General features: G+C 37.3%; 1 protein-coding gene and 1 long non-coding RNA gene across 2 annotated transcripts in view; one reads left to right on the forward strand and one right to left on the reverse strand.

Moving 5' to 3' along the window:
• The window catches only part of Slc35f1 (solute carrier family 35 member F1), a 387,998-nt gene extending 382,342 nt beyond the window's left edge, over positions 1 to 5,656 (reverse strand). The window contains exon 1 of the mRNA XM_078019331.1: positions 4,926 to 5,656. Coding sequence (XP_077875457.1) covers positions 4,926 to 5,104 — 179 coding nt within the window. The 5' untranslated portion in view covers positions 5,105 to 5,656. The remainder of the gene's footprint in view (positions 1 to 4,925) is intronic.
• On the forward strand, positions 4,197 to 7,398 carry LOC144366068 (uncharacterized). Its single transcript, XR_013424917.1, has 2 exons — positions 4,197 to 5,241; positions 7,200 to 7,398. It is a non-coding gene; the product is annotated as an uncharacterized LOC144366068 (long non-coding RNA).
• The last annotated feature ends 20,572 nt before the right edge of the window (positions 7,399 to 27,970 follow it).

The following is a 27,970-nucleotide window of genomic DNA, read 5'->3' on the forward strand; positions in this document are numbered from 1 at the left end:
AAAATCAAATAAAAAATCAATGTGTTTGAACAATGTACAGTTAATAATGTTCATTGGCCTGAACTCAAATGAATGAAAAAAAAAAAACTAAACAATTTGATAGTGGTACTTTCACATACTGCATCTGAGTTTCATGAGAAAAAATTATAAATAAATAATACATCATCTCTTGCATTAAGTATCTTTATAACTATATGGACAGCCAGCTCAATTTCCTATACCATTTATATCTACAGCAGTGTACAACAAAAATAGACATCTATAATGACGATCCTAAGGCATTGAAGAATTTTGAGAAAGTAAGAGGTCAAAGAAAAACTACATGGATATGTATGTTGTTTATACATAAATTACTTGGAAACGCATCATCTTTACCCAAAGTAAACCAAATAATTCTTTAATATTACCATTTATCTCTCCAAGTACAGTGCATAAAGCATACTAAATGACCATTTACTTTATTTTCATAAATTTGACTTTTTAGTTAAAAATAAATGCATCCTTCAGAAAACTTTTATTTACTACTGATCCTAGAAATGTCTGTTTTTAATAACAGCACCCGGTTCCATTTGGAATATTTATATCAATTATCCTCATTACAAGCCAATCTTCCTCTTTTCATTTTGACATCTGTTCAAAGAAGCAGCTTGAGGAAGAACCTCACTATCAATTTCTTAACAAAATACTTCTCACTTTATAAAGAAAGATCATCTAAATTACAAAATGTCACCATCAACTTGATCTAACACCTAGTACAGGCATGACCTTATTTCTTGCGGCCAATTCCATTGGTTTGCAATTTTCTGTCCACTTTATGAATGACTCAGAAAGGCTATGTATACATATTAGCCCATCTTACATGATAATTTTCCCACTTGGACATTGATTTAATGTAGGCTTGCTTGCAACTCTCCTATGTATCGTTTTTAATGTTCCTTGGTTTACAATACAAAAAAGTTTCAGGTACTTTTAAAATTAATGAAATAAATCTAAATGTAAGTTGGAAATCAGTTCCAAATCAAACGAATGGATAGCCCAGGGTCACTAGTTGTTCTATTGTAATGATTAAACATCCCAATACAAGATTCAAAAAGCAGAAACATCTTTATAACTTAAGACAATCCAATATATGTCTTATTGTGAAGAAAATGGATCAAAACTAGAAATTCCTAGTTATTTTTGTGAAGAATTGAAAATAATGGGAATATTTATAATAATGGGCATATTTATAGCATAATGAAATATTTCTTTTCCCATGGGAAGGCACACATATGCAAAACACAAAATAAGCTATCACTCATTTTTAAAGTATCTTATTAAATAATAATTTTAGAAGAGAGGATCTCCAGGCACTTTAATATAATAGATCCATATCAACTCTTCTAGGTCTCAAAGAAATCTACTTGATCAGCAGTTTCTGTAAGAGGGTCATCAACTGCTGCCCTTGAAGCATTTTCTTTTTGTTGTATCTTGCTTGCCTGAGGCAGGGTAATAAATTCTATTTCATTCTAAAAAATAAGAGAAAAACATATTGCCAATTTTTTTCTTTGTTTGAATCAATACGTTATTTTGCATCTTTGTAATTTTATGTAATTACCTCAGCATTCAAATAATCTTGCATTTCTTACATTCCACTGCCAAAACAATTGTGACTAGAACAGGGGAAAGAATATGATATATCCCATTAATAGGTTAAAAAAGAATTATCTGGCATCTCCTCTTTTGTCTAAGTCTTAGAAACTAGTATATTCTAACCTAATTGCTTCACAGAAAGGAAGTAGACCATCAGTGAGATGCCCAGATTGTCATGTGCAAAAAAAAAAAAAAAAAAAAAAAAGAATGCAGCAGTCTAACTGCACAAGGCTTTAAAGTAAGGGTGCAAGATGTGGTGCTCTACTAGGAAATAAAACAATGCAGAACCATGTAAGCTGATTTTATTAAGGAAACATTACATCTTCTTTCTCAGCTTTTTGAGAGCAAGTACCTTTAATTAGTTATTAATCAATACTTCTCTCTTTAACTGTCCATATGAAGACAGGACATAAATAGCATGTGGTTGCATTTCTTCCTCTGGGCTGGCAGGTATCTCTGACTAAGGACTGGCAGCTCACCAGGGTTTCCTGGCTGACTGTCTTCCACTCCTGTTCCCATCGCACCACCCTGCCCCTCAGCACTACCCCTTTAGTCCAACGGGATGGTAGGCGCTGACACTGTTACATCGCGGGTCAATGAGGCTGTCCCACCAGCTTACAGTAAGAGAACTCTGCCAACTACAGAGGTGCATGCCAAAAGTTGGATGGATACTTTTTATATTGGTTTCTAGTTTCCAGATTTGGAACTCTTTCTTCTAGTAACTAAAATGTTGGAAGCCAGGGATAGATTAAAGGAAGCAACTGAAGACAATGAGTGGACAGGGTAAAGCAGGTGAAAGAAACAGAAGTACAAGGAGGCAAAAAAAAGGGGGGGGACAAAATGTGAGTAGATCTTGAGTTTTCAGAAAATAAACACAGCTGATTAGATATAATTGACTAGTGAACACACCATGAGGGTTTAAACCTCATGAAGAGAGCCACATTATGGAACTGGCAACCTCTATAATTCCACTCTCCTTCACACTCTTCTAAGCATCTATCACTCAGTAGCCACTACTGATGCTGTCTCTAATTGATTGGCATAATCCTGGCACAAAAGCTAAGCTCATTGGCATGCTAAAGAAATTATCCAATCGACATTTTTTAATGTATTATGATTTAGTCTTCTTACTAAAGATCTTTCTAAAGAGAAATATTTCCCCTTATTCTTTAAGTATAAGGAAAAGCCATTTACCCAAAACGAAATAGGATTTTAAAAAATCTGAAGGACTTTAAAAGACAAATAAGTAATTTGTTTTTAATTTAATTCTAAAGGTTATAATCCTAGAGTCCCACTCATGGATATGCTTGAGATGAAATTCCATTGACCCAACCTAAATTTAAGTCTCTCCCTGATACACTAGGAACTGTACAACTTATGTCACAGATCACAAAAGTCTTAGTAAACACCAAGTTCTACCCATAATGTACTATGACTTTCTCTTTTTTGTGTATGTTGCTCCCACAGACTCATACAACAAAAGTTGGATAAATGAAAAAATGCAGAGCTGCCTAAATTTCCAGGTGTTTCCTTCAGTATTATCTAATTCTCAATATCACGGCAGGGGAAGTAAGGCAAATAGTATTAGACATTTTATTTTGCAGTAGTGGGAATTGAACTCAGGGGCATTTTACCACTGAGCTACCTTGCCAGCCAGCCAGCTATTTATTTATTTATTTATTTATTTATTGGCGGGGTCTCACTAAATTGCCAAGGCTAGCCTCAAACCTCAAGCCTACCTCAGTGATCTCGTCATTCTCCACTCTAAGGTTCATTATATAAACTGCCTGCACAGAGTTGATAATAATTTATAAATTAAAAATAAATGAACTACTACAACAGTGTTTTTTTAGTTTGATAAGAAAATTAATAATTAAAAACATATTCTGCTTAAAACTACAGGTATTCCTAAAAAACAGGAAACCCAACATGATAGATACTGAGTCATCATCTCCTTGATTTATTCTGCTCATTATCTTTCAGACGCAATATTTTGGAATGTGCTATTCTAAACTACAAATGACAGGAAAGACTCGACTTTATTACCATCTTGTGTCTCACTCAGAAGTGAATTGCTGCTTGGAAAATAAGTGGAAACATGCAGAAGTAGCCCTAAGTAAGTTGTTATACACGTTAAGACTTCACAAGGCATCTTGAATGGTTTGGGGTTTGATATAACTAAATCAATCCATACTCCTCAAATCAAGATATTCATCAAGTTTTTATTTCTGTATACATTTTGTGCTCCAACTAGAGCCTTAACCCCAAAACAGTTGGTGTGAAGTCACTGGGAAATCCCTGCTACCCAAAACAGTACCGCACAGAAACCTGTATGAACAGAGCAACCGGAAGGATTACCCCTATATGCGCATCCAAATGCACACACACACGCACCCAAAAGAAAACACACAAAATCCACTCGCTCTGTGATTTTTTTTTTTTAATCTTCCAACTCGCGGACCATTTTAAGTTACTTAAGTAGCAAAAGTCCTTTTCACGTCACAGATGACTCAGGGGCTACAGTGGGGGACCCATTTTTATGTTTATCCAGGACCTCATTCTAAACACCTCTGTCCTTAAAGGCTCCACTACGCAGATTCCAGCACTGGAGGCGCCGGCGATCTTCCTGGCCAGATTCAGAATAATCGGGCACCTCCTTCTCACACCCTTCCTGCAACATTTTGCACTTTGCATGGGTCAGGTCCAGGCCTCTAGCCTCGGTTTCCCTGCCCGAAGCCAGTAAGAGACTGAGCCGTGATGAGCGTCTGGCAGAAGCGGATTCCCCTCCAGTCCGCGGAGGCTGAAGCCACTACCCTATCCCCTGGGGAGGGGTCGGAGCAGCCAAGCGGGGAGGACAACAGCTCGAGGCCGAGACTTCCAAGCTATCTCCGCAGCCCGGCCCCTTCCCGCCTCCGCCCTGGCCACGTCCCCGGGTCCCCCGAGTGCAAAGCTGGGGTTCGAGTGGGAAAGGGAAGTGAGACAACAAGCGAGTACGAGGGCGTGAGTGCGGATACACACAGGGCAGGTTAGGTACCGAAAAACCCCGCCTCTCCCCGAACTCGCTCCTCGGACCAGCCTGCAGCTCCGGCACTCCAGGGCTCCCTGCGCCAGGACAAAGCTACCGTGGCCTCTCCGCGAGCGCCGGGCGCCTCGCTGGTCGCCCGGGCTCCTCGGTCTCCCTTAGCCTCGACCCAGTCCCAAAGGGATCTGAGACATCCGAGGGACGGAGGGAACTCCGGGCCAGGAGCCCCCAGTCCCGATCCCCCGCGCCCTCGCCCGGAGCCGCGACTCACCTGTTCAGCACTTTGCGGATCCTCTGGCGCACGCCAGCCCGGGAGGAAGCGGACAGGCTCCCGCCACCGCCACCGCTGCCCTCGGCCGGCAGGTTCTCTATGGTGGTCACCACATGGTTCGGCGGGGCTGGCGGTGGTGGCGGCTGCAGCTGCTGTTGTGGCGGCTCAGGGGGGATCATCTCGGCGGAGGCGGAGGCGCAGCGGCGATCAGAAGGCAGCCGGGCGCATCGTGCGCCGGCTCCGGGCCCGGGAACGCGCAGAAGACCCGGCCGAGCGGCCCCGGCCCTGGAGGCGGTGCTGCCCGTGAAGCGGAGAGGTGGGGAGGCACCCGCTGTTACAGCCGCCGCCGCCCAGTCCGCCACTCACTCCTTCCTTTCCAGTCCCAGTGAGCGCACCCTCGCTCCTGGGCCGCCTTTGCCTCGCGCCTGGCTCTTTCTGATCTGCGACCCAAGTCCAGGCACGCCCCGCGAAGTGGCTGCGATGGGTATCGCGCGGGGGCGCAGAACCGCCGGGTCTGCCTGGAGGAACCGCGTAGAGGAGGGATGGAGCTCCGGGATTAGTTTTCTCTCCCCTTGCCTAGGTCTTCTCCGGGCGAGCGGTGGCACTTGTGTGGCGCCGCTTCAGCCTGTCCCCCGGCTCTGAAAGCTGCCGTCTGTGTCTCACGGAGTGAGAGACAGAGAGTGAACCTGGAGAGCCGGGCGGGGGCGCCGCGGCGGCGGCGGCGGCGGCGGCGGCGGCGGGGAAGAGGGGCCTGGGCGGGGAATCTGTGCGCTCTGCTCTCGCCAGAGGGCGCTCCGGAGGCACCTTATTGCCCCCGACCCTCCTCTCCCCTGGTCCACAGAGGCCCGTGGGCTAGGTCGTGGTGATTTGGGTGATTGTTTTGGCTTTGGGTCTTTGGGTCTTTGGGTTTTGGGAGGGCGGACTGAGGATAGATCCTCCCTCTGGAGTTGGCGGGTTCTCCCGTTCCAGCCGTGGCGCCGCAGAATCCAGCACCACCGGCACGGGACAGCGGCAGCACTCAGAGACAGGTGCTGGCCCCACTAGAAACACAAATTGAATATCCAAAATATTACACCTACTTCATAATAATGGGTCTGGAGGAAATATAAGCAGAAATAACTAATTACCAAGAATCCATTCTGGGAACTGGGAAAAGCAAATTCAGCCAACCGAAAACCTATCAGTTTGAGGCAGTATAGTGCCCTGTGAAAGGAAAGTAAGCAGATTTGAGTTCCAGTAGCACTTGTGAAAGTTATTAGCAGAGAATCCTTAAGCAATTTCTTAAAATTTGAGACATTCGCCTTTGTGAAACGGGGATACTTTTGTCTTTCTCCCAGGAATGTTGTAAGAGTAAATTGAGGTAAACCACCCAGGCAGAGGGCCAGATGATCCTTCACCTGCAAAAGGCGTATTTACTACAGAAATCTTAGCCTTGAGCAAGACCACATTTCTACCAAAAGAAAATGATTGTTCCATGTATTTCTTATGCCTATTGATTCACATCCCCGTTACTAACTGATTATTAAGAGAGAGATTTTTCAAATACTCGTTTATTGAGATTGCCTAGATAAGGATGTTTCAATGAAAAATGATACACATTTATAATATTTTTTCCACTTCACTGCAGTATGGGGAATTAATTGCCCTAAATTTAATAGGTATCTTTGTTCACACAGAAGCATGGTGATAGCATCCCTGATTCTAAATACTCTGGAAGCCAGCAAATAAAAAATACTGGTCATACAATTTGCCATAGAAAGAGGTGTTGGAGAGCCAGTTGAAATGGTGGTGTAAGCCTGTAATCCCAGCGGCTCAGGAGGCTGAGGCAGGAGGATTGTAAGTTCAAAGCCAGCCTCAGCAAATTTGCAACTTAATGAGACCCTGTCTCAAAATAAAAAATGAAAAGGGCTGGGGATGTGGCTCAGTGGGGAGCAAATATCATTCAAAAAAGGAGTGGGCTATATCTTCTCAACAAAGGGAAAACAGGAGAGGGAGGGATAAAAAAAAACGAGATTTCTCATTCAGTAAACAATATTGGGAGTCTTCTTTTTATCAAGAATCTGAAGATACAGGTATCCACAAAATCTCTCCAATAGGTAGAGATTCCTGTAGCTGCAAAAACGTATTTACTCCCTGAAATATACTATAATCGTTCATCAGTTATCTGAGATCTCGTTCTACAAACCTCAACCCTATTGGAATTTTTTTCTGTTTATAATTAATATGTTGTCCCACTGTTTCTCAAGGACCTTTCATTATACTTTTCCACCTCAGGTTTGTACAGGATGCCCTGAAGAATTGCAACAAAAAGAACAAGGCTTGGAACCTATGGACATTAAAATTCCAATAGAATGTAATGAGTTTGCCCGCGGTGGACCAGCCAAAGGTTGCAGACATGAACAAACTGCACTTTAACAGAACCTGGCAGCAAATCATTGTAGGAGTCTCTCTATTAAAACAACACTTAAGGTAATTTCAGGTGTCTTCCTTGAATGACTGGTTGCTTCAGTGCCCTATTCCTTCACCTTTGGCTTGCTTCCCTTTGAGTGTTTTTGGCATGTCACAACTTGCTGCTGTGTCTGCACTTCAATAACTGCACTTACAGCTGGTCATTTCTCTAGAGTACTACTGAATCCAAGTGATCTAAATCTCCACTGGGTTAGGAAGGAATCAAATGAGGAGGAGAGAAAAACAAAATGAGAGATGTAAATTTTTAGTTCTACTGATAAGGGGGGAAAATATCTCCAAGCAGTCTCAAGCCTTGTGTTTTTATTATTCCAATTTGTAAGGAGGTACATCATCAGATCTCTTCTTACCCTCAGATTCTGTGTTTCATGTTCATCCCTTAAGTAACTAAGTAGCATTTGAGAGGTAGGGAAACTGGTGTCAAAAGTACAAGTGTCACAGTAGTATATTTAACATAGAATTAAACAGAAAAGATATGGGGAAGGCTTTTTTCCCCTTTTTCATGCTATAAGTGACTTGTTTGTCTCCTTGACCTTAAAATCCATCCTTCATGAACTCTTATCAAAAGGAGAGGAAATAAAGACAATAACTCAAAGATGTAGATATAGTACTATAGTGGTGGCAGGTGGGTTCCACCAGCTGCTTAGCTGACATCTCCCTGACCAGTTAGTGGCATGATGTTATTGCAAATTTTTCATTCCATGGAGCTTTTGCACTTACACTGTTATATTGCCTGAGTATCTCTTAAGACACACTAGTTTTGTCAGATTCCTTAAGGAAACAGAAGTTAGCTACCAGCTACACCTTGTTCAGTGTTGCTCATTTTGAAGACTTATGCAGGGAAGTGTAAAATCTGGTCTCAGTTTCAGGACTTACAGTCATCTGGCATTTTGACTAATTTGTTTAGTATAGGCTGTACCTGTGCGTTATATTGAGAAAAGCTTCAGAGTGATGACCCAAAGTGACTGATGATCCTCCCAAAATTGCTGAACAGTTGCCTGGAATTTCTTGTGCTACTCCAAATGCCCAGTGGCCCATATGCTTTCTCTGAGTCACTCTCTTAATATCTTTCTGTCTCTCCTAAGTCTGATGGAATCTATTTCACACATACTGCTAAATGTGTGACATCTAGAATGATACAGCTTCATGGTTTTGATTCACATAAGTGAACCCATTTAGGATAGAAGAAAGCTAAGCAAAACATATAGGAAATTTGTGAGGAAAGGAAAAAGAAGTGAATTAGATTGGGTATGTCTTTACATTTACATCCTAGAAATGGAAAAATCATTGGGACATCAAAGCATAGAATTTCAGTAAGCACTTACCATCACAATCTGCAAGTGGTATTAGTGGACATGAATAATATGCACAAAGCAGGGAAATGGACATTAGGCAACAGGTTTCGAAGACCGTTCACATTGCACACTATGTTTCTGCTTGCTTATGTAATTCTTTGTGTTACAGTTTGGAAACAGTCCTTTGTTGTATTCAGAATACTGTTTATAGGTTATAATTGACCTTTCCTGCTCAGAGCAATGAGGGTTAGAGAAGGAGATTAGTGTTAGTTGTTGTGAATAAGGGCTAATTTTGTAGGGTCAGACTACATTTTGATAGGTTTAAAATGCCTAAGTGTTATTTGCAAAGTGTTTCTTTCCGAAAGCATAGTAAGGTAAATCTTAGACATAGTAGCGTAATAAATCTCTGTCAACAGAAAATTTTCCATATTCAGCTGATTCAGTAGTTTCAGTTTCTGTAAGTGATAAGAATTATTTTAATATACCAATACATTGGCAAAAGTATCTGTGGAGGGCCGGGTTTGTAGCTCAGTGGTAGGACACTTTCCTAACATGAGCAAGGACCTGGGTTCAATCTCTAGCACCATTTAAAAAGAAGGAGGAGAAGGGGTAGAACTGGAAAAGAAAGGAAGGAAGGGGGGAATGGAAGGGGGGAAAGGAGGGAGGGAGGAAGGAAAGAAAATACATCTATTGATGGCACCCCATAATCTATTTTAAATACTATAATCGGTTATCAGTTATGAACAGGGAAGCAAAATTCTTGTACAAACGTCAGTTATCATTTTCAGCTGCTAATTTAACATACTCTCCCTCTAGAATATTTAATCAATAGAAATAATATTAATGTAAAATTTGGGGTAAAATTATAGTAACTCTTGTGCATAATTTATGTGCTGATTTAGTGGCTAGTAGGTAGAATGTTATAATAGAAATTGGAACCTAAGTAATCTCAGTTGCAATTCCAGTTTCATTGACTGGATGTATTAATTTTGGATAATTCTCTTAAATTTTGAGCATGTTTTCTAATCTACAAGAATGAGGATAATTTTTTTATTATTCAGGATGTATGCAGACTAGCAATAATACATGTAAAGAATTTGACATAAAAGTTATATTTAAAAAAATAATTGACCTGGGCCTACACATGATGAAGTGGCTGATACTGCAATAATCCTTTCCCCAAGAACAGTGCTAAAAGCTGGCAAAATATTGAACAGTAGTCAATGCAAGATTACGATCCTTTAGGGAAAGAAATGGAGCACGTTAGATGAGCCCCGTGTTTATCCCATGTATCTCCCTCAGAGCGTTTTCCAAACCACAGTACAGAGAAATAGTCAGAGTGGCCATCTCACTGGACAAAAGAGACAAAAATGGAAGTTCAGAACTACAGCTTGGATTTGGCGGGCTGAATTACCGCCAAATTTTGAAAAAAAAATGTAGGAGAAATAGGCTAAAAAAAAAAAAATCACCTTCAAACCCAACTACTAAGCTATATCTGTGCAATGCAAGACTCTGAGAAATCTAGCAAAGAAAACTGCTACCCAAGAGATGTCAGAGGCAGCACAGTGCTGGAAGAGATAAAGATTGGCATTTAGGTCTAGCTATTAAAGAAAATTGGAAAGCCACAAACATTTGGTTGAGACTTCAAAAAAAAAGGTCACATCCTAGTATTACTCCAGATGCAAAAAAAAAAAAAAAAAAACTAGGATGAAAAATGAGTAATGATCTACATATAACAGGGATTAGAAAATTCTTTTCTGAAAATGCTAAGTAAATATTCTAGGCTTTGTAGACCATACAGTGCTTATTGCAACTACTCTGTTACAACTTCTCTGCTGTTATATGTGAATATTGCCATAGACAACAGGTAAATGAATGACTGTGGCCTTGTTTCAAATAAAATTGTATTTATTGATAGACATTGAAATTTTGTTTTCTAGCCTAGCGTGGTAGCACATGCCTGTATTCCCAGTGGCTTGGGAGGCTGAGGCAGGAGCACTGAGAGCTCAAAGCCAGCCTCAGCAAAAGCAAAAGCAAGGTACCAAGCAACTCAGTAAGATCCTGTCTCTAAATAAAATAGGCTGGGATGTGGTTCAGTGGTCGAGTGCCTCTGCTCTCAATCCCTAGTATCCCCCCAAAAAAAGAAATTTTATTTTCTTATAGTTTACACCTATCATATATTCTTTTTATTTTTATTTTTTATCATATATTTATTTTATTTTTAAAAGCATTTTAAAATGTAGAAATTCTTCTAGGTTTGGGGTTATATAAAAACAGACCAATACCATCAGAAATATAGATAGTAAAATTCTCAGCAAAATATTAGCCAACAAATTCCAAAAGCATAAAAAGGATTATATACTATGATCAAAAGGAATTAATTCTAGGAATAAAAGGTTGTTTTAACATCTAAAAACCAGTAAATATAATATACCATATTAATAGAATAAAGAACAAAAACTTCATACTTGACAAAATGCAACATTCATACATGATAAAATCTCAAAACAAAACAAAACTTGTAAGAGAAAAGAATTTTCTAAATCTGAAAGTGTTAACCAAAATTTAAAAAATATCCAAAAATAAACCCAACTCTAGAGTGAAAATCATATTTAATATTCAAAGACTAAATGACTAAATGCTTTCCAAAGTCAGGAACAAGCCAAGAATATCAGCTGTCACCACATTGATGCAAAACTACACTGGAGAACCTAGCCAGTTCAATCAGTAAGAAAGAAAGGCATTCTAAAAGGAAAAGAAAGAGTAACCTCTCTCTATTCCTAGATGAAATCAGCCTCTGTATAGAATATCCCAAAGAATCCAGAAAAAAAAAATATATCAGGGCAAATACATAAGAGGGTTGAAGACTATAAGACCAATGTACAAAAGTTAATTGTATTTATATACACTAGCAATACACTGCCAAATATGAAATTAAAAAGCAATTCCACATATGAGAGCATCAAAATAATCAAATGTTTAGAAACACATTTAACAAAAATAGTGTCAGATGCTTACAGGAAAAATCACAAAATATTATTATAATAAGTTAATGTCTAATAAAATGGAAAGGTATATCACATTTATGGATTGGAAGACATATTGTTGTTAAGATGGTGCTATAGTTGTATGTGGTTTGTGCTCTAAAGGTTCATATGCTGGGAGCTTGGTCCTTAGTGTGGCAATGTTGAGACATAATAGAACCTTTAAAAGGCAGCCAGGGACAGATGCCTTCGCTGCCATAGACACAGCTGCTGCAGAAGCCCCTGCTACTGCTGACCTATTGCCTGCTGCCAACAACCACTACACTGCTACCACGGCCTAGAGGACTGCTTCAGGGAAGACTCCAGGTTTGGTTGCACATGGCTGCACCCATTTGGGATAGCAGCCAGGGCCTGGGGCCTGGGTGCCAGCAGGTTTATCACCACAGGAGACTCAGTCTGTGGACTCCAGCTGGGAACTGCAGGTCCAGTGTAGGGGTGTCTGTGGGTTTGGAGGAGACTGGGGTCTTCCTGCTGAGAGTGCTGGTGGCCCTTGTCTTGCTGCTGCGTCTTGGGGTTGCTCTTTTGCATGAGTGTATCCCTGTCAGACTCTCTGCAAGTAGGAGCAGCATTGAGATATTGGGACTGCAGCGTGGCCAAGCCTGAGCCATCTGAAGCTCAGATCAGTGGGATAGAGATTGGGTTTGCCAGGGCTCATCTGGGTTTGGTGATACTGATAGATATAGAGACAGGGCTGAGAAACTGTTGAACACTGACAGAGACAAGTTTGACTTTCCGGCAAGATTTATCTTATTTTATTTTATTTTAATTTTTTAAATTTTAAGTTGTTATATATGACAATAGAATGCATTACAATTCATAGTACACATATAGAGCGCAATTTTTCATATCTCTGATTGTACACTTTATTTTATTTTTTGATTCACTAATCTATTTGGAACAGGATGTTTTTCATGCATCAGTGTGTGGAGGACAATGATATATGAATGGTGTTTTGCATTTTTATTGTATTCTTATGTTTTTATTTTTTCTCTTTGTTCGTATTCTTCCTCTCACTTGTCTATTTTCTTAGATTTTTCTTTCCAACTTTTCTCCAACCAATAGCCAATCTCTGTCAGCTCCTCTTCCACTCTTCCTGTGAATTTTTACTTCTAGCTTCTCTCTTCCTCCCTTGCAGATATTGCGTACTATACTACTTCTGTCCTCTTATCCACCATTTGAAATTATAAATCATTTTAACAAATATTCTGTTTGTAATATAGATAGTTATTGAACTCATCATTTTGGTTTAATGCAAGAAAGCAGTAGACGCTTTAGTGGGAGCTATTAGGCTTAGGTATATATTGTGTATACTGTGTGTTGTTGATATTGGTTACACCAGTAAAGGTGAAGTGCTAGAAACCTTCAGGGACACTATAGGTCTATAGGGTAGGATTTATCCTGCCTTAGATCCATATGTTTAGATTGGAAAACACACTAATAACATGAAAAAAAAATAAGAGAATAAAGTGCCCCAAACAAACCAAAATGCTTCAACAATAGAAACCACTGATAACACAGTAGAAGACATGTCCAAGAAGGAGTTCATATTGTATATAGTTAAATTGATATGTGAAGTAAAGGATAGTATAAGGAATGAAATCAAAGAAAAAATACAGGAAGTAAAAGATCACTTCAATAAAGAGTTAAAGATCGTGGGGGAAAAAAACAAACAAAAATCCTCAAAATGAAGAAATCAGTAAACCAAATTATAAATTCAATAGAAAGTATCTCCAACAGACTAGATCACTTGGAAGACAGAACCTCAGACAATGAAGACAAAATATATAATCTTGAAAGTAGATTTGAACATGTGGAGAAGATGGTAAGAAATCATGAATAGACCATCCAAGAATTATGGGATAACATGAAAAGACCAAATTTAGGAGTTCTTGGAATAGATGAAGTAGCAGAGATTCAAACCAAAGGAATGCACAATCTTTTCAATGCTATAATAACAGAAAATTTCCCAAACCTAAAGAATAGAATGGAAAATCAAATAAAGAGGCTTACAGGACCCCAAATGTACAAAATTACAACAGATCCATACCAAGACACATTATAATGAAAATGACTATCATAGAGAATAAAGATAAAAATCTTAAAGGCTGTGAGAGAAAAAAATCAAATTATGTATAGGGAGAAACCAATTCAGATCTCAACTGATTTCTCAACCCAGACCCTCAAAGCTAAGAGGTCCTGGAATAATATATTTCAAGCTCTGAAAGAAAACAGATGCCAACCAAAAATGTTATATGCAGCAAGATCAAGTTTCAGATTTGAAGATGAAATTAAAACATTCTATGATATAAAAAATTAAAAGGATTAACAACTAGAAAACCTACCCTACAGACCATTCTCAACAAAATATTCCATGAGGATGAAGTGGGGGAAAAAAGAGAAAACAAACAAAGGGAGGATCTACACTAAAGGGACATTCAACCTAATGAGAAACAAGACAAATCAAAAACCAGAAATAAATCAAAATGACAGGGAATTCAAATCATATCTCAATAATAACCTTGAACGTTAACAGCCTAAACTCATCAATAAAAAGACAGATTATATTAAAAATCAAGACCCAACAATATGCTGTCTTCGAGAGTCTCACTCTTGGGCAAAGACATCCACAGACTGAAGGTGAAAGGATGGAAAAAAATTATGACTCATATGGATTACATAAATAAGCAAGGGTTTACATTCTCATTTCAGATAAATAAACTTCAAACCAGAGTTAATCAGAAAAGACAAAAAAGGACATTTCGTGCTTCTTAAGGGAAGTATATATAAGTAGGACATAACAATTATATATATTTATGCCCCAAACAATGGAGTATCTATGTACATCAAACAAACCCTTCTCAATTTCAAGAGTCAAATAGACCACAATACAGTAATACTGGGTGACTTTAAAAAACCTCACTCACTACTGGCAGATCTTCCAAACAAAAACTAAATAAGGAAAATATAGAACTAAATAATACAATCAATAATTTAGACTTAACAGACATATATACAATGTTTCATCCATCAACAAGCAAATACACCAAATACACTTTCTTCTCAGCAGCACATGGCTCCTTCTCTAAAATAGACCAGATCTTATGCCACAAAGAAACTCTTAGTAAATACAAAACAAAAACAAAACAGATAATACTCTGCATTCTATCAGACCACAATGGAATGAAATTAAAAATCAACAATAAAATTAAAAATAGAAGCTACTGTAACAAATGGAGACTGAATAATACACAATTGAATGATGAATAGATAGTAGAAGAAATCAAGGATGAAATAAAAAAAATCTTAGACATAAATGGGAAACTGATACAACATATCAAAATCTCTGGGACACTATGAAGGCAGTACTAAGAGGAAAGTTTATTGCATTGAGTGCATTCATTAAAAGAATAAAAAGTCAACAAATAAATGACCTAACACTACATCTCACAGCCATAGAAAAAGAAGAACAAATCAACACCAAAAGCAATAGAAAACAGAAAATAATTAAAATCAGAGATGAAATTGAAACAAAAGAAATAATTGAAAAAAAAATGGCAAAACAAAAAGTTGGTTCTTTGAAAAAAATAAATAAAATAGATAAACCCCTGGCCATGCTAACAAAGAGAAAAAGAGAAAAAACTCAAATTACTAAAATGCAAGGTGAAGAAGGAAATATCACAATGGACACATCTGAAAATTTAATAAAATAATTAGAAACTATTTTGAAAATTTATACTCTAGTAAAATGGAAAATATCAAAGACATCAACAAATTTGTAGAGACATATGATCTACCCAAACACAATGAGGAGGTCATACATGATTTAAACAGATCAATTTCAAGTAATGAAATAGAAAACGCCATCAAAAGCCTCCCAACCAAAAAGAGCCAAGGATTCTCAGCAGAGTTCTACAAGACTTTCAAAGAAGAATTAACACCAATACTCCTCAAAGTATTCCATGAAATAGAAAAGGAGAGAACCTTTCCAAACTCATTCTATAAGAGGCTAATATCATCCTGATACTCAAACCAGACAAAGACACATCAAGGAAAGAAAACTTCAGACCAATATCCCTGATGAACATAGATGAAAAACTTCTAAATAAAATTCTGGCAAATCATGTACAAAAACATATTTAAAAGATAGTGCACCATGATCAGGTGAGATTCATCCCAGGGATGCAGGGTTGGTTCAACATATGGAAATCAATAAACATAATTCATCATATTAATAGACTTAAAAACAAGAATCATATGATCATCTCAATAGATGCAGAAAAAGCATTTGACAAAATACAGCAGACCTTCATGTTCAAAACACTAGAAAAACTAGGGATAGTAGGAACATACCTCAACATTGTAAAGGCTATATATGCTAAACCCAAGGCCAGCATCATTCTAAATGGAGAAAAATTGAAAGCATTCCCTCTAAAAACTGGAACAAGACAAGGATGTCCTCTTTTACCACTTCCATTCAACATTATCCTTGAAACTCTAGCTAGAGCAATTAGACAAAAGAAAGAAATTAAAGGGATATAAATAGGTAAAGAAGAACTCAAACTATCACTCTTTAATGATGACATGATTCTATATCTAGAAGATCCAAAGAATTTCACCAGAAAACTTCTAGAACGAATAAATGAATTCAGCAAAGTACAGGATATAAAATCAACACCCATAAATCAAATGCATTCTTACACATCAGTGATGAATCCACTGAAAGAGAAATGAGGAAAACTACTCCACTCACAATAGCCTGGAAAAAAAATACCTGGGAATCAATCTAACAAAAGAGGTGAAAACTACAGAACACTAAAGAAAGAAATTGAAGAAAAATTCAGAAGATGGAAAGATTTCCTATGCTCCTGGACAGGCAGAATTAATATTGTCAAAATGGCCATATTACCAAAAGCACTATACATATTTAATGCAATTCCTATTAAAATCCCAAGGACATTCTTCATAGAAATGGAAAAAGCAATCATGAAATTTATTTGGAAAAATAAGAGACCCAGAATAGCTAAAGCAATCCTTACTTAACAAGAAAAGTGAAGCAGGAGGCATCACAATACCAGACCTTAAACTATACTACAGAGCTACAGTAACAAAAATGGCACCAAAATAGACTTGTAGACCAATGGTACAGAATAGAGGACACAGAGACAAATCCACATATATATGGTTATCTCATACTAAACAAGGGTGCAGAAACATACACTAGAGAAAAGATAGCCTAGTCAACAAATGGGGCTGGCAAAACTGAAAATCCATATGTAGCAAAATGAAATTAAACTTCTGTCTCTCAGCCTGCACAAAAATCAACTCAAAGTGGATCAAAGACTTAGGCACTAGAACAGAGACCCTATGCCTATTGGAAGAAAAAATAGCCCAAATCTTCACCATGTTGGCCAAGTATCTTACTTCTTTAACAAGACCTTAAAGTGCAAGAAGTAAAATTAAGAATCAATAAGTAGGATGGATTCAAATTAAAAAGCTTATTTTCAGCAACGGAAACAATAATGTGAAGAGAGAGCCTAGAGATTGGGGGGAACTCTTTACCACATGAACCCCTGATAAAGCATTAATCTCTAGGATCTATAAAGAATTCAAAAAACTTAACACCAAAAAAACAAATAACCCAATCAATAAATGGGCTAAGGAAGTGACAGACACTTCACAGAAGAAGAAATACAATTGATCAATAAATATATGAAAAAGTGTTCAACATCTCTAGAATTAGAGAAATGCAAATCAAAACTAAGATTTCATCTTACTCCTGTCAAAATGGCAATCATGAAGAATACTGGCAACAATAAATGTTGGAGAGGATGTGGTGAAAAAGGTACACTCATACATTGGTGGTGGGACTGCAGATTGTTGTAACCACTATGGAAAGCAGTATGGAGATTCCTCAGAAAACTGGGAATGAAACTACCATTTGACCCAGCTATTCCACTCCTTGATTTATACCCAAAGGACTTAAAATCAGCATACTATAGTGATTCATCCATATCAACGTTTATAGCAGCACAATTCACAATACCTAGACTATGGAACCAACCTAGGCGTCCCTCAACAGATGAATGGGTAAAGAAAATGTGGTATATACACTCAATGGAATATTACTCAACTTTAAAGAAGACTGAGATTATGGCATTAGCCAGTAAATGGTTGGCGTTGGAAAATATCATTCTAAGTGAAATAAAGCCAATTATACAAAACCAAAGGCCGAATGTTTTCTCTAATATGTGGATGTTAATTCACAATAAGGTGGGGGGCACTAGAAAGAATAGTGTTACCTTAGATTAAGTAGAGGGAAGTGATAGGAGGGGAGGGGAGGAGATGTGGGAATAGAAAAGATAGTAGAATGAAACAGACATTATTACTTTATGTATATATATGACTATATGACCAATATGATTCTGCAACATGTACACTCAGAAAAATGAAATTATATCCCATCTATGTATGGTACATAAATGCATTCTACTGTCATGTATAACTCATTTTAAAAAATTTAAAAATTTATAAGAAAAAAGGGCAGTTAGGCTATTGGAGGCACTGCCTTCAGAAAGAATTAATGTTAGTTTTTTGAGGAAGAGTTTTTGTGAGAGCAATTTGTCATAAAAAAGAGCAATACTGGCCCTTTCTCATTCTCTGATTTCCAGTTTTAGCACCTGATCTCTCCCTCTAGCACATGCTTCCACCATGATGCCATCTGCCATACTGTAGTAAGGCCCTACCAATGGGGCAACCCATTTTGGACTGATGGCCTCCCAAACTATAAGCTAAAAAACTATTGTCTTTATATATTACCTAGACTTAGGAACTTTGTTAAAGCAACAGAAAGTGGACTAATATAGATAGCAATACTCCTCAGATTGACCTACATATTTGATACAGTCCATATAAAAATATCATCAGGATGTTTTTATAGAAAATGACAAGCTGGTCCTAAACTTTGTATGGAAATGCAAAGCTCTTGGCTATCAAAAATAATTCTGAAAAAAAAGTTGGAGGACTTTCACTTCCTAGTTTCAAATCTTAATATAAAACCCATTATCAAGATAGTATGATACTAGCAAAGGAATAAACATACAGAGTAGTGGAACAAAATTGAGTCAAAACAAAATCTTTATCAATTAAAAGGATTGTGAAACCACTTCCCTGGAGGAAATAATAGTATTTTAATAATTATCTGGGACAATTGTATACCCACATACAAAAAGTGAACTTAGATTTAACTTCATACCATATGCAAAAATTAACTCAAACTGGATTTTTACATGTAAATGCAAAATATATAGTAATAGAACTTTTAGAACACACAGAGGAAAATCTGTGAGATCATGATTTAGGAAAAGCTTTCTTTGATATGACATCAAAAGTGTGGTCCATCAACAAACATCATTGAATCAGACCAAAATTCAAAACTTTTGTGTTTCAAATGACAACATTAAGGAATTGAAAAAACAAACCACAGATCCTGAAGAAAATGTCTGCAAAGAAACATTTCTTATATAAGACATGTTCCCAGAATATACAAAAAACAACTTACAACTCAATGGAAAGAAACAAAGAACAATTAAAAATAGGCAAAAAATTTGAACAAACATTTCACCAAAGAAGATACGTGAATTAACAAATGAGCACATAAAAATACATTTAACATCATAAGTCATTTCAAAAGAAAGCTTTTCCTAAATCATGAATTAAAACTACTACAAGACACCACTTCACACCTACTAGGATGCCTGGAATTAAAACACAGACAACAACAAATGTTGGCCAGATGTGGAGTACAGAAACATTAATCCATGGCTGGCAGGACTACAAAGTGGTGATGTCATTTTGGAAAACAGGTTGGTAGTTTCTTAAACACAAATTGACTCTATGATCCAGAAATCCCACACCTATGTGTTTATCCAAGAGATATGAAAATATATATGCAAAGACATGCATACAAGTATCTATAGAATCATTACTTATAATTTCAGAAAAAAACTAAAGTCAAACAACTGATGAATGGATAGATGAAATGTGGCTTATACATATAATATAATGTTATTCACCAATAAAAAAGAATGAACTACTGATACATGCTATGTGATAGATGAATCTACAACAGTTTATATTAACTGAAAGAAACCAGATACCAAAAACCATATATTTGATTTCATTTATATGAAATGCGTAGAACAGACAAAACTATGAAGATAGAAAGTACACTAGTAGTTGCCTGAGGCAAGGGTAGGAACAAAGATTAGCAAAAAAAATAGTAAAATTGATGATTGCATCATTTTATAAATTTACTAAAAATTATTGAGTTGTATACTGATTTAAAGTTATAATATGCAAATTTTATCTTAATAAAATTGAAAAGATATCATTTATATCTTCAGAAAGGTAAGAGAAGATTTTACAAACAGGAACAGACTAACACAGAAAATTCAGAAAGCAAAAGAACTCATAGAAATTAAAATGTTTTAAAGAAGGAGTGAAAAACTCAATAGGTGGTTTGTAAGACAAGGTAATAAAAGCTCTCAGGAATAAGAACATAAAATACAAATATATGAGGAAAATGAAAGAAAATCAATGAAATGGTCCTAACATTTGAAAAACAGGTATTCACATAATAAAACAGAGGAATGGGAAGGAGAAAACAATCAATTAAATAATTTAATAATTCATCAGAACTGAAAAATATGAGTTTACAGTCGGATAGGGCATAGAACAATAGATTACATTGAGTGAATTATCATGAAAGTCCAATAATGTGAGGACAAAAAAATATTTGTCAAACTTCCAGAGAGAAAAGAAGGAGAAGGAGGAAGGGAATTGTGTCCTCTTAATAACAACAATGGAAATTAGAAGACAATGAAGCACTATGCAAAATTCTGAAGGAAAATTGTTTCATTTTAAGAATTTATACCTAGCCAAATTGTTAATCTACTGTGCAGGGAGGTAAAGACATTTTCAGACATGTAAGTTCTCAAAATATTTCTCTCCTATACACATTTTGTCAAGAAGTTACTTATTGATGTGCTGTACCAAAACAAGAGTAAATGAAGAAAGAGAAATAGAGATCTGACAAAGGAGAAAAACAAAGAGAATATTTGGGTTGGTATCAGGAGATCTCAAGGTTACAGATATGCAGAAGTCATAGAGAATAAGCCATCCACATTGGAAAATGTCAGGAGACTCTTGGAGAGATATCACCAAGGAAATGAAATTAATTTTATATTCTTAATTTCTTGCAAATAAATTTAGACAACAGGCAGAGAATTTTCATTCGTATTTAATGACCCCCCCAAAATTCAAGAAAGTGGTAATTTTTATCTCCAGCAGTAACTGAGAGTTGTTCAGGTAGGAAATGTAATCATAATTCACTAAAGTTCTAAGTTTGAATCATGTTTACTGAGCTTTAACAGTATGGACACTGAATTTTGATTTAAATGCATTTATAACTATATATGACTGATGAGGGCATAAAATGACACATGTGAATATTTGGAGAGAGAAAAAGAGAAAGCTAAACTCACACTTCCATAGTGAGAAATCAATAGAAGAATCAACTAAGAGAATGGAAAGTGATTGTCTCTAGTGGAAAAGGAGGAGAAGGACATGCTCTTACAGAGTAATTTGACCATTTAAATCCCATACAGGTATAGCCCTGATAAAAATAAACCTTTTTTTAAAGAAAGGAAAATGCAGAAGAGTACCCCTGACACATTATTTTGTCTTTTCACAGAATTTGTAGTGTCCTTGAGGCCACTTCCTAAGCAGGTGTAGTTAAAGGAAAAAAGTGGGGGTTGATAGTAGGAGCTGGAATAGTTTCTTACTTAATCGAATAAGTAATTATCAGTAAATCTATAACAGATTCATTAATTTACTAATTGTCCTTCCATTCACCAGAAATAACTTTCTTCATTGATAAACCTTCAATTTCCCAATAGATGATTTCAACTTTGTTTCAACACTTTTTTGTCTTTAAAATTAGATGAACTGATAGAATATTAAATAAACAATAAGCCGATATCAAGTTACCATCCTGTCAGCAAAGTGGGTCAGAGAGTAAACAAGTTTTAGAGTTTTTTCTTTTCTTTACAAATTAAACATTGTTAAATTTATCCATTCAGCTGTATATAGTAGATTTCCCTTTTTCCTTTAGGTTTGTACCAGCCAATGGGCTCTTTAAAGTCAATGGGAGTTAGCTACTGCATATTGGATATCTTTCAATATGGGATTACAGAACATTAAATAGCTGTATACCTCCCCATTTTTTTTAAATTTTGTGACTCAGACTTAGACATAATATTCTCTGTCTACTTGCGGATGAACTTCATAGAGGCCAGAAGCCTTACTGAAGACCAACTTTTCCATGATAAGTTCAGTTAGTGCTGAGTGTAAGACAAGAAGACTCTGGGAGCATTATTAGTTACTGTGTAATGATCCAGTGCTAAGATAATACCTGTGTTGCTTAGCCCTGAGGTTTTCCTTGGCTCCAATGATCTTCCCTTAAACTCTTCCTTCACTTCCATGGTCCTTATCATCACAAAAAAACTGAATGACTTCTAAATCTATGGATATCAAAATATCCTGTTCTCTGACTGCCACTCTGGTACTTTCAATGGAGGATGCAATTGACTTCATCAAAACTCCATCTGAAGTTCTTTTCAAATTCTTAATGCCCCCCCTTTCCAAAGTTAAATACCATGAGCCACTATGGGAATCATCTTTCAAATTACCTTAATTCCTTCCATCTACCTGTCGAATCCTTACCTGACTGAATCCATTTATCACCCTATGCTGTGCATGTACCTAGCAGCTAGTTGAAGGTTACTAAAAGAGAAAACACAAGCCTGCTAATTATCCCTTCATTTCCACAGCCACAAGGCTCAAATATCGTTTCTTCCCCAATAACTAACATTAGTGTATTTGGTCTCCCTCTATAAATACATTCTCCTCTCTCTGCAACCCTATTCCACCATCACTCTCATCATCTCTTTCCATTCTTCATTGAGAAATGGATTCCATCAGAAGCTTTTCTGTCTTCCCCCCATTACGTCCTTAGTCACATTCTACCTTTCCTCCTGGTACGATAAAGATGGTTCCCTCCTCTCAAAGTCTGACTGTATTAGTCAAGGTTCTCCAGAGAAGCAGAACCAATAATATATGAGTTTGGAGAGAGAGGGGTAGAGATTTATTTTAAGGAATTGGCTCATGTGATTATGGAGGCTGGCAAGTCCAAAACCAACAGGGTGGGCTTTTAACTGGAGACCAGAGAAGAGCTGATGTTACAGTTCAAGTCTGCTGGTAGAATTTTTCTCTCTAGGGTAGTCCATCTTTTGTTCTATTCAGGCTTTCACCTAAACGAATGAGGTCCATCCACACTATGAAGGGCAATTTTCTTTACTCAACACCCACTAATTTAAATGTTAATCACATTTGAAAACACCCTATTGGAAACATCCAGAATAATGTTTGACCACATATCAGGGCACTATAATGAAACCAAGGTGACCCAAAGAATTCACTATTACACTGACCCTTATGCATCATCCACATTCCTTTTGCTTAAAGATTACTCTGATGATTACCCCAATCTCTTCCACATCAAGCTTTCTATCTACTGAATCATTCCCATGGGTGTACAAGCTTACACTAGTGTCTCTTAGAAAATGAGCCTTTCTTGACCTCTGATCTCCTCTTCCACTCACCCCTCTTTATGCCACCCTATGTCTCTGCTTATCTATAACCACTTCTTCACCTTTCTTTTAGCACATTGCACGGCTGCTTTGGTGTTCATCATTCCACTCAACACTCTTGTAAAGATCATTGATATCTTCTTTGTTTCTGGTTTTAATAATTAGTTATCTGTCTTTTTATAATTTAATTAATCAGTAACTATCCCTTTCTTTTAGAAATTCTTCAGACACATTTCCAATTTTCCCTTCTCTGTTCCTCCAGTAGTGGTTGTAAATATCAGGAGTTCTTTCCTGGTATCTTTCTCAATTTTAATGTTTACATGCTGTTGTGGTCAGCTTTTTTGCTGCTATGACCAAACCACCTGACAAGAACAATTAGAGAAGGAAAATTTTATTTGGGAGCTCATGTTTCAGAGGTCTCAGTTCATAGACAGCAACTCCATTCCTCAGAGCTCAAGATGAGGTTGAACACCATGTTGGAAGAGTTGTGGTAAAGGGAAGCAGCTCAAGACATGATGATCAGGAAGCAGAGAGAGGCAAAGCTCAAATTACCAAATATATACCCCAAGGCTCACTCCCATCCAATGATCTACCTCCTCCACCACACCCTCCCTGCCTACAGTTACCACTCAGTTAATTCTTGTCAGGGGATTAATTCACTGATTGAGTTAAGGCTCTCATAACCAATCATTTCACCTCTAAACCTTATTGAATTATCTCACACATGAGCTTTTGGGGGACACCTCACATCCAAACCATAACACATGCTTCCTGGGTGATCCTTCCAGTCCATTACCACATATGTGTCAGAGACTCCCAAATTCATACCTTTAGCTCAACTTCTTTTCCTGACCTCAAGGCCCACATATCTACCTTTACCATCCTCTTGAATTTATAACATGTGTCTCAGATTTTACATATCTACAACTCAACTTCTTCATCTCCATAGATGAAGTCATCATCAGTTCCCAAACAACAACAACAAAAAGTTATAATTACCTTTTATTACATGTTTTCTCATCCCAACATCCAATCTATCTATAAATGCTGTTGGTTCTGCCTCTAAAACTGAACACCTCTCTATCTCAAGCACATAAAACATGTCTGTACAAAGTCTTTACTCAAAATGTTTGCTCTAGGAAATTGAATGAACTTACTCCCAAATTGATGTGTTCAGCCTAGTCTTGTCTTCTGGCCTCTAGATATGTTACATCCACTCAGAATCTCTACTTACGTTTCACATGACCTTCCAGTTGAAGATCTAAAACAAACATTTTAAACCTATGCATAATACAAAATGATCCTTTCCAACCTTCTACCCAGTTGCACCAACCTGAAATTAGATGGTAGCTGCCCACATGGGTGAGGGTAGATCTTCTGGTTCGAAGGATGATCCCTTCTGGAAACACTGTCACTGAAACCCCAGGAATGACGCTTTGCCTGCTATAAAATATCTCTAACCTGGTCAAGTTGATCATAAAATTAACCATCACATGTATGCCCTTTTTTGTTTTTGTTCTTATTTTACCTGAAAATTTTACAATATTTGACACTGTTGATTCTCTATTCTTTCTGTTCCTGGAAGAACATTTCTGTTCTTTTCTCCCACCTCCTGGCTTTTCCTTCTTATCTACAGGTCTCCTTCTCTTCCTCCTCTGATTTCCTCTTAACTGTTGCTTTTATCTAGAGCCTTGGCCTTGGTCTTCCACTTTTCTCCTTCACTGCATGATCTGTGGGAGATCTCGTCCATATATATGGTTTCAGTTGTCATTTGTTACTTCCAATGACTCTCTAATCTAATTATATCTCAGAATTATCTGACAGTCCCTAATCTCAACACTTGATGTCCTGGAGACTCATCAGAAAACTATTTCCCAAACCATCCTCCTCATCTCTTTTTCTTGCTATGACAGCTGGCTTGGTGAATAACATTAATTCCAACTCAGTTATTCAAGAAAAGCCCTGAGAGATGCCTACCCTGTGCCTTCCCACTCACACCACAGTAACCACATCTTGTAGTATTAGTTCCTAACAATTCTCCCCGTCCTCTCTGTCACAACACATCACTAAGCCTTGCTCAGGCTTTTGTAAACACCTCAGTCTGGACACTATTGTAGGCCTTTGAATTAAGCTCTCTGTCTCATTTTGACATTACTCCAATACATTCTCCAATGAGTCACCCGAGTATTCCATCAAAACACAAACCTGACTTTATCACTTTCTTGCTACTAGCTTTTAAATGATTCTACCAGAATGCAGGATAAAGTTCAAATCCCTTGGTTTATTAGAAAGACCATTCATGTTCTGTCCATTTGCAAAAACTTTCAGTTGGGTTCATTTTCTCCCATTTCCAGTGTGAGCCTCATTTGCAGAAACAGAATATTTGGTTTCCCTACAGTGCAGTGTGGTTTCATGCCTCTGGTCCTTCCCACATTGTGCTCATTCTGAATGTCCTTCCCTCCTTTCCTGCTCCAGGTGACACTTACTGTTCAAGATTTTCCTCTGGAGCCAGCTCCTTCAGGAAGTTTTCCCTGCTTTTGTAATAAGATCAGATGTCCTCATTAGTGAAATCACGGTTCTCTCTTAGTGCACCAAACACAGCATCAATTTTCCCATGTGGTTCTCTGTAGATTGCAAGCTCCATTATCTGAAGTACGTCCCTCAGCTTCTAGCCCAGCACTTAGTACAGTGCTTGGCATGAATAAGTATATGATTTGTCAAATAACTCCCTATAAATGAAAAAAAATAAACTTAGGAATTTGTCCTACACATTCTCAAAGAAGGAGGAGGAGGGGGAGGATGGAGGGGAAAGGGAAGAAGAAGAGGCAGACAAAGAAAAAAGAAGGGGCTGGGGATGTGGCTCAAGCGGTAGCGCACTCGCCTGGTATGCGCGACCCGGGTTCGATCCTCAGCACCATATACCAACAAAGATGTTGTGTCCGCCGAGAACTAAAAGATAAATATTAAAAAAAAATTCTCTCTCTCTCTCCCCTCTCACTCTTTCTTTAAAAAAAAAAAAGAGGGGTAGAGAGAAAGAAAAGAAAAAAGAAACAGGCCCAATCTACTGGTCTTTATTTAAGATTGGAATGGAAAAGTTAGAAAATACTTCAAGAAAAGGCCAAAAGCTTTCTAGAAAGTAATGCAGTTAGCTTTTTATTTAACCAGAAATTATTCCTATATACCCTGATTATCTTGCACATTGTTATTGTGCTAGATGTAACTAAATGACTCATTCACATAAGGAGGCTTATAGAAAATGTATTCAGAAGCTTTCTTTATTATCTTATTATCCTACCTTAATAGTAAAGAACAATGCAATGTATATTTGTAATGCAGCTCATCAAGGAGGTAAAAAGGAGAGTTGAGCAATTGCTTGGTATAGGAAATTAGCATAAAGCTTTATAATCAAGACAAATAATATTTTTTTCAATAAAGCAGGGTATATTTACCTGCATAATAAATTAAGTCCTTACATTAGAAACCATTTGATAGCAGAGGTATAAGTAATCCCCTCAAGAATGATTTCGTTTTAGTTTTGGAAAGCTTTGCGATTCTCCTTCACATATTTCATATCTTAATTTGTTTCCCTTTGGCAAATACTAAATGCAACTTGCTTTCCTGAGTATTTCCTAGTCTAGAGCGGTGGAAGGCTGCTGCAAATAGGATGAATGTGAGAGGGAGAGAGGGTGGTACTCAAAAAATATCTTCCTATAATAAAGTTGAAATTAAAATCAGAGTTTGTCCCTTGATAAATACTTCTTAAGCATAGCACTATGTGCCAGGTACTGTGGTTACTTCTAGGACACAAAAATGAATAATTCACTGTCTCTGCTTTCAAAAAATTCTCAGTTTAGTGAGCAAAACAGATCTTTTTATATAACCAGCTGATAAGTGCCACACTGAATGAATGAATAACTTTAATAGTGAGGGTAGAAAGCAGGTGCAGTTTGCTTTATGAAAGAGCTGGAGAAGGAAAGGTGACAGGGAAAATTCCTCCAAGGGTTTGATCTGGCCTTGATGGTTCTGTAGAATTTACCTGGTGGACAGACAGTGAGGGTGTTGAGAGAAGAATACACTCCTAGTAGAAGTAACCACATCAAGGACAGACAGATGAAGAAGAGCACTTGTGAGCAGGGAGTACGTGCGGTAGAGCCAATGCAGAAGATTTTTTTTAACAACTGCTTTTCCCAGAGTTCAGCCACTTTAAAAGTAAGTTGTACTACTACTTACTTGATATTGTTTTTAAATGGCTCTCTAAAATATAATTGCCTACTTTAGCTTCATGTTGAGAAAGAATATTCACAAAATTACACATTTGAGGTGCTAATCACATTTTTCTAATACCTACTAAAATAAAAATAAGTAATATGATTATGTAAATGCTTGGCACCATACAACTTAAAATTGTCTCTCGTGTCACCAGGGGCACATGCTCCACATTTTAGGAAATACTGATTTGGCATAATAAGTAATATGAAAAGAAACAACTTTTACAAATTATCACTTTGAAGTTTCAAAACATGGGAAAAGGT

Source organism: Ictidomys tridecemlineatus, chromosome 8, assembly GCF_052094955.1.
Source record: "Ictidomys tridecemlineatus isolate mIctTri1 chromosome 8, mIctTri1.hap1, whole genome shotgun sequence".
Lineage (NCBI taxonomy): Eukaryota > Metazoa > Chordata > Mammalia > Rodentia > Sciuridae > Ictidomys > Ictidomys tridecemlineatus.